The sequence below is a fragment of the Pyxicephalus adspersus genome, chromosome 11 (genome assembly GCF_032062135.1).
Source record: "Pyxicephalus adspersus chromosome 11, UCB_Pads_2.0, whole genome shotgun sequence".
NCBI lineage: Eukaryota > Metazoa > Chordata > Amphibia > Anura > Pyxicephalidae > Pyxicephalus > Pyxicephalus adspersus.
In genome coordinates this window covers 57747444-57755077 of record NC_092868.1, presented here as the reverse complement: position 1 = coordinate 57755077, position 7634 = coordinate 57747444, and the positions used below count along the sequence as shown (strand labels likewise).

Genomic DNA, 7634 nt, shown 5'->3' with positions numbered 1-7634 from the left:
CCTTTGTAAATTTGGCCGGCAAGACCGAATTTTTGGGACCTGCAAGACCAATCAGTCCAATCTGGTACAATTTCCTCCAACAGGGAAAAAAATTCCTTCCTGATCCCATGAGGCAATCGGATGTTTCCTGGATCAGCAGTCCGGTTATCTTTACTTTAAAGCTTTAATCCCCAGTTATATTCTGTGCTTCTAGAAATCATCCAGTTTTTCCTTAAAGCAATGTATTGAAACTACTTCCTGAGGGAGCCGATTCCACATTTTCACAGACCTTACAGTGAAGAATCCCTTCCTTATCCGGAGCTTAAACTTCTTTTCCTCCAGATGCAAAAAGCTCTCTATATGGACCATTTATATATTTATACAGGGTGATCATATCCCCCCTTATATGTCTCTTCTCAAGGGAGAATAGATTCAGTTCAGCTAATCTCTCCTCATAGCTGAGCTCCTCCATTCCTTTTATTAGTTTAGTTGCCTTTCTCTGCACTCTCTCCGATTCTACATTGTCTTTTTTTTGTGACAATAATTGAGCATGTATATGCAATCATTGCAAGCATCAGGGATATTTCCCAGCATATATTTTAGAAACAGATCACTATAATCCCCTAGACACCATGCTGCTATGCACCCCGACCCCCCCCCCCCCCCCCCCCCCCCGACCACCCCCATCCTCTCTTGAAGCGAACGCCACATTTTAAAGGTTCCTCAAGGAGGACTTAGATTACAATGAATCAGCCACAGGTGGGCTGGTGGTGCCAACATTTCCCTAACCTAGAGACTTCATCGATACCAGCGGTCACAAACCGGTGGTCTGTGGTCCACGGCTCTGGCAGGCGCGCCCCCCCCAGCGGGGTCAGGAGACAAATCACAGGCTCAGGGCGGTGGGCAGGTGAGGTGACCTGCGAGGGGAGAGTGGGCGGGTCCTGGCATCAAGACGTCACTATGGGGGAAGTTTCTTACCCTTTGGGTGACACAATGCTCCGTACGCATGCGTGGTCCGGAGTCCGTAAATTGAGTGGTCCATGAGGTCAAAAAGATTGGCGACCACTGCTCTATATTTCAAATGTCCTGAAAAGCAGTGCCGTCTGTGCAATACCGCAAGATGTTCCTTAAATTTTTCCGCAGAGCACATTTTTCCCTATTGCGTGCATATCGCATGGGCTTGTCTGAATCCAATAACTGTCCTAAATATGGGGCAACACAAGCAAATCTTTATCATAACCTATAGGAGTGCCCCCTAATAAAACACTTCTGGAAACACATTGCCCGCTATATCCAAACGCATCTGGTCAGTTATCCACCCATCACCTCCACTTGGGCAATATTTGGTATGGTGGGTGGAGACGGTATCCGCTACATCCGTGGCACCAAACGTTTGCTAATTCTATCTGCGGTGGGCAGGAAATCCATCCTCCATTGTTGGATGTCTACTGCCCCCCCTTCTATCCAGCTATTTCTCACCAAACTCCAACACTTATTTAAAATGAAATTGGCTGAGGCCTCCTACTCCAAAGAGACTAAAACAGCACTATTTTGAAACATGGGAGAGTTTTATTGAAACATTGAAAGTAACCACTAAGGCCCAACTCTAGAAAGGTTTTAATCAAACTACCTGGTACCTTACTAGAGCTTTAGGTGACCCCAATCTCTCCACATGGGGTGTTTTACTAAATGCCATCAAATTCCAGATAAAAATTTTCTCACCCTCATCAAACCACTCCTACCCAGGAAAACAACATACTACTTTTAAATGTTGGATTGATCCCATTGTTCCAATGAAAATTTATTTACTGCGGTTTCTTTATTCTCTTTTACGATTTTCCTAACATGGATGAAAATATGTTTAAATGATAATTCTGGATATATGTAAACCCTGTTAAATTGATTGCCCTACATTGTAACACAAATGTAAATATGATAATAATATATCTGTTTCTTTTTAATTGCTGGTGGATCTCAATAGAAAATAAATTAAAAAAATGATAATGTGATAGGCTGGGATGCCTAACCTCCCCCTAAATCACATAAACACGCAATGTTTAGCAGGAGAAATTCATCATTTTATTATCCTTACTGCTGGAATACAATCTATGTATGGGTGTAAAAAAGCAAAGCAAACAATATATAACTATTTACACACAATTGTCCAACAAACGGAGATACAACTTATGAGCTGAAGTGCAATGACTATTTTCAGAGCAACAGCCATTGGCAACAGCCTGAGTCTATACAAGCAGTGAATCTGAAACATTCCCTGGAAAGAATCATTGAAACACAATAGGCCGATTTTATTAAAGCAAATGTTTTGAATCTTGGACCAGATCCATTGCAGTTTTTCATAAATCAAGCCCATTATTATGGAGGATTCTCCACCACCAGAGAATGTTCCAGTGAATGCCAGATTCACTGTCTTGTAAATAGACCCCTAAGACTTTTTATTTGTATACCCGTGATCTCTATCAATCTCCATTTCTAATATCATCCCTTTTTACAGGGTATGGAAACAATAAAAATAAATTCCTGTGTGGTATTTGCCCTCTGCCCTGTGTACATAGAGAGATAAAAGTGTTTTGTTATATTAGTTGCACTCATACTAGCAATCAACACCGTTATACAATGAAAGGTTGCATACATGTGGATGGGGGGGGCTTTCTGTCCTGGGGTAATACCACAGCACCTCCATAGATACTGAATGGTGATTGGGTATTGTTATCACCCTAGGACAAGAAATGCGTTACTGACATGATCACCAGATCAAAATAAAAGGAAAAAAAATGTAGAAAAAGGAAACCCAAGGACTGGTAAGGTGTAATATATGAATTATGTTCCTGTGTCTTAAGGCCAGGACTTCAGTTATCATAACAGCAGAGAGAACAGCAAGCTTCTACAACAAAAAAACTGAAAGCTTGGAGCAGCTTTGTTGAGGATTTAAAGAAAACTTCAGCGCCTGTTTGCTGATAGTAAATTTCAGGCTTAGTGCAGAGGTTGCCTCTTCCTCATGCCAGATGATGTGGTGGAGATGCTACAAGCAGTTTTTACCAATAGCAGGGTATTAGCGAAAGAATGGGGGCAGCAGTGAGGGGTACAGTACCTAGAGGACACCCAGTCCCACTCACTGCCACCCGCTGTCTAGTCTGCAGTGCAGGTGGGCAAGGTGCCAGCCACCAGGAGCTAAACAGGATCACTTGATCCCAAAGCAGATCTGACCCCCCCCCCCCCCCAATGGGAGCACCATCTCTGACTTTATAAAAGCAGCTAGCAGGCATCACAAAGTTTTCAAAAAGCGTCTCTGAACCCTGCAAGCACCTTGTTTGTAATGAAAGTCAGCAATTATCTCCATAATGAAATGGCAGTTATTTCTGCAATGCTGCTAGAAACTTGCTGTACCCTCTGCTGTTAAACCCGAAGCCCAAAGCCTAAAGGATAACTCTTCCAAGAGAAATACAGAGCTGTGAATGCCTGGCTGGCTTTAGGAATTGGTCTTACATATTTATCCCAGGGTTCTGAAACCAAATAGTTGGCAGCTGTTAGAAGGAGAGGACATAGTGTCAGCTTTCTATAAGCCACAGTCCTATCCAACGTGCCCCTGTCTGGCTGAGCCAACTTCATCCCATCCCTGTATTACTGAAATATGCAGAGGGCTGACTATACCATGGACCCTGAGGCCTCTAACCCAATCATGTCATTTAAACATAGACAACTCGGCCTCTAAAAATAGTAATAACTGGCACAAAAAAAAGTAAAAATCATATTTAACATTATCTTGTCATCTTCCATTCATGGGCACCTTTACAGTAATTCATTTCCCCCATTGATAGAGGTCACAGTAATACACAATTTCTGAACCCCCAAAAGCTGCCCCTGGACCTGCAGAGTTCAGCATGTGACGGAAAAAAATAATACAAACTGTGAAAAAGCAAAGATTTTAGAAATCACATTTTTGAAGGAGTCTGTCACAGGGAGTTGTAAGGCTGTGTCCTGCACACCCACAAGTGACATCTGTCCCCCAAGGCTTCTCATCCAGGTATGTACCTTGTTCCAGGATGGCAGAGGGTTCGGTTCTGAGCCTAATAATCTCCATATTAGAGCTGAGGGCTGTATGCTCCTGAGCCCTTCTCTGAATCTAACCATGCAGGAAAGCTCTGGTCAGTAGGAGATCGTCATGAATACTTATCACAGCTCCTTCATACAGGCGTACTATAGTACACAGGGCTTTATAAAGGTGATCAGGCTGCAAACATCCCCTAACTGCCCTATAGACATATTCACTGAGGACATGTAGGGGATAGAAGCAAAAGAAAGGGTTTTTTGGCAAATAAAAATAGGTTTTTACTTCTGAAAATTCAGAATGTAACATTTATACTATTTCTAGACATCACACAGCTCAAATTCTGTAGAATTTAGGACGGTCCTCTTTTTTACCTGATGCACCTAACCAAGAGATACCAGTTCACCAGCCACACTCATGGCTAGTTGCTGCCAAGCTCTTTCATACACTACTCTGCAAACTCCTTTACTTCAAGAAAAAAAAACCCTATCTTCCACTGGAACCAATAGGCATTTATGGCCTGTTAGTTTAAAACAACTGCTATTGGTACCACTACTTCTCTCTAAACTTAACACAAAGGTCAAAACAACAGCCACTACTACACCACAATATCTCTGGATTGGGATTTTATCTCTCCATCATCCACAAATAAGACTCTTAAAAATCCCCGAAGAAGCCACAAGGCGAAACATGTTGGAAAGAGACAACTGCTTTAATTCTACACAATTTATTTGAGCTGTGTGATGTTCAGCAATAGTATCTATGTTACTTGCTGTATGTATTTGGTAACTTTCAGAAGTAAAAACCTATTTTTATTGGCAAAAACGCCCCTTCTTTTGTTTCTTTTCCCTATATGTTGTAAAGTTATTCTGGGGCTGGCATCTGACATTTAGTTTGAACTTTGAGAATCTGAGCATTAGTAATCCCTGTGTTCTAATATTCTGAGAACACTGATCTGCCTATAATATTTACATAGTACATGAAAGTTATTTTTGCAATGAATAGTAAACAAGTGCAGTTATCATCTATAAAAACAATGACCCCAACATAGTCAGCTTATTAACTGTGCAGCATTAGTAAGTAGAGACTGCTTATGTAATTATGAATTACCCCTATGTACTCATATCAGTACAATTTATAATTAGACATTTCATGGGGGTTTCATATTTTGCCGATTGGCTTATATCTAGAAAACTATCTAAAGACTGCAAGCTCCCTTTATTGAGCTAGAGGCTATGTCACTGAAGGATCCTTTATGGGTTCAGATGAGACAGGTGCCTTTTACAAATCCCTTAGCTGCAGGGCTGACACCAAGGACAGGATCGGAAGCCTGACAAGGTGCTAAGTGGAACTCCTTTGTAGTAAACAAAAAACAGGGACAAAATTCACAAATGAAGGTTCATTACTGCAACTCTGTGCCTGACAAAGCTTCATTCTGCGATATTTCTTCCTGCTGAGAATCCGTTTGCAGTTCTACAGCCTTCAATGCCCCGGCCAAAATATCTTCCTGTGCTGCTTCGCCCTGCGGGTCCTGGCCCTGCTCTACTTGCATTATCACCTCTTGGACCGCCCCCTGGCTGGCATCGTTTGCAGTCTTCCAGTGCCTCAATGACACCGGGTGAGGCAGAGACAGAAAGAGCCTGCAGAACTTGTATGCCTTGGGGGAAGCCTGGTACAAGTTCAGGGCAAAGTCTTTGAGGAGGTTACAGTACTGCATGGCGCTGTATTTTCTGTGGTTTTTCAGCTGGGTGGTAAACAAGGCCAGAGCGAGTCCACTGCAGTGCTGTGATATCACCCGCTCAGGGTCCTTCTCCGACAGATTATTCCTCCGCATGTCCACCAGCGTCTGTTTCAGGATCTTTACCTTCACCCCCTGTCGCAGCACTTGTTTCTGTAAAGCTTTGATTTTCTTCCTCAGTTTAACAAGTTTTGGGTTTGTGACCGGGGAGGGGCTAGGGGTGGAGTCCGGGGATGAGGTGAGTGGGGGGACGTTGTTTTCCTTGTCGCTCATGGTTAGTGATGTATACGCGTGTTCAAAGGGGATGTAATTGGCCAGATTCTCCTCCGAGGACTGAAGGTCGCTGCAGTCTGCCATCTTGTCAGCTGGAGTATGGTTGCTCGCGGCCTCCCTCGCAGCCTCTGCTGCGCGCATCTCGCAATGCGTGTCCTCAAGTGCAGCTAATATCAGAGCCACTTGCTGCTCGCTTTGTGTAATGACGTTGACATCATTCTCCGCCATTCTGACACCTGCCATTTGTTCACCTAGCATTTCCACCAGCTGATTCAGTGGTTGACCTGCAGTGCTGGGATGCAGAATTTCTATTTGTTCAAAACTTTGTGTTTCAGCTGCCTGTGTTTGAACCTCTGGCCCCTTCTCCTGGGTTTTACCCATTTCAGCCCCCTGTTCCAGCGGTTCATCTGTCCTCTCTCTGTTTTGAGGTTCCACTGCCAGACTCTGGACCTGTGTTTGTGGTTCCTGCGTCTCCCTGCTTGGTAAAGCAACTTCTGGCTTTACCATATTCTCCATCTGGTGGTCACTGCCATGGCTGTCACCCTGAGGCTCCTCCTCCTCTTCGTTAGTTCCTGGGGTGCTGTTTTCATCTTGTTTGGCACCCCTCTTCCTCTTTATTTTCTTTTTTCGTTGGATAAACAATGGTGCCGGCACTGCGTCTGTCCTCAGGTAAGGGCAGGCAGCCCCTGGGCGGATCATGTAATCCTTCTCTGTGAAATGGTCGCTGCAGACTTTGCTGTGGACGGACGGTTTCCAGTCGTCGCGTTGCACAGCCAGGATCCATTTGACAAGGCGCTCTGGGTCCTTTAAGGGGAACCTGCAGAGTTATAAGAATTTAATTAATTTATTATTAAACAGGATTTATATAGAAAATTTCCTAAATGAGAAATCCACCCTAAATACATAAGTAGAGCCTGGTTGGAGTCAACCCCAGCTTCCTGTATTATTAATAAACAGGATTTATATAGCGCCAACATATTATGCAACGCTGTACATTAAATAGCAGTAACAAATGACAGAGAGTGAACATACAGTGACACAGGAGGAGGAGAGGACCCTGCCCAGAAGAGCTTACAATCTAAGAGGTGAGGGAAGTATCACACAATAGGAGGGGATATGGAATGGTGGGAAGTAGTGAGGATTTAGGAGACAGAAGAAGATGGGTAGGTGAGGTTGAAGCGTTGGGTTTTGAGGGCTCTTTTAAATGAGCAGAAAGTAGGAGCAAGCCGAATAGGACGAGGAGACCATTCCAGAGAATCGGAGTAGCTCTAGAAAAGTCTTGCAGTCGTGCGTGTGATGAGGTTATGAGTGAGGAAGTCATTAGTAGGTCATTGGAGGAGCATAGAGAGCGGCTGGGGGGATCAGGTCAGAAAGGTAAGTGGGACAAGAACTGTGGGGGGATTTGCAGGTAAAGCACAGGAGATTAATTTTATTCTCAGGTTAAATGGAAGCCAATGAAGAGGCTGTGTATGGGGTACGTAGATGGGAAGGCTGTGTATGGGGTAGGTGGGTAGGAAGGCTGTGTATGGGGTAGGTAGGTGGGAAGGCTGTGTATGGGGTAGGTGGGTAGGAAGGCTG

At 43.9% G+C, this 7634-nt stretch overlaps 1 protein-coding gene across 2 annotated transcripts in view; it reads right to left on the bottom strand.

The window, feature by feature from the left end:
• Nucleotides 1–2035: 2035 nt before the first annotated feature.
• LOC140341420 (uncharacterized) overlaps nt 2036–7634 on the bottom strand; it is an 8000-nt gene continuing 2401 nt past the window's right edge. For both annotated transcript variants that reach the window (XM_072427190.1, XM_072427191.1), the window contains one exon: nt 2036–6873. In XM_072427190.1, the coding sequence (XP_072283291.1) occupies nt 5448–6873 (1426 nt within the window). In that variant the 3' untranslated portion in view covers nt 2036–5447. The remainder of the gene's footprint in view (nt 6874–7634) is intronic.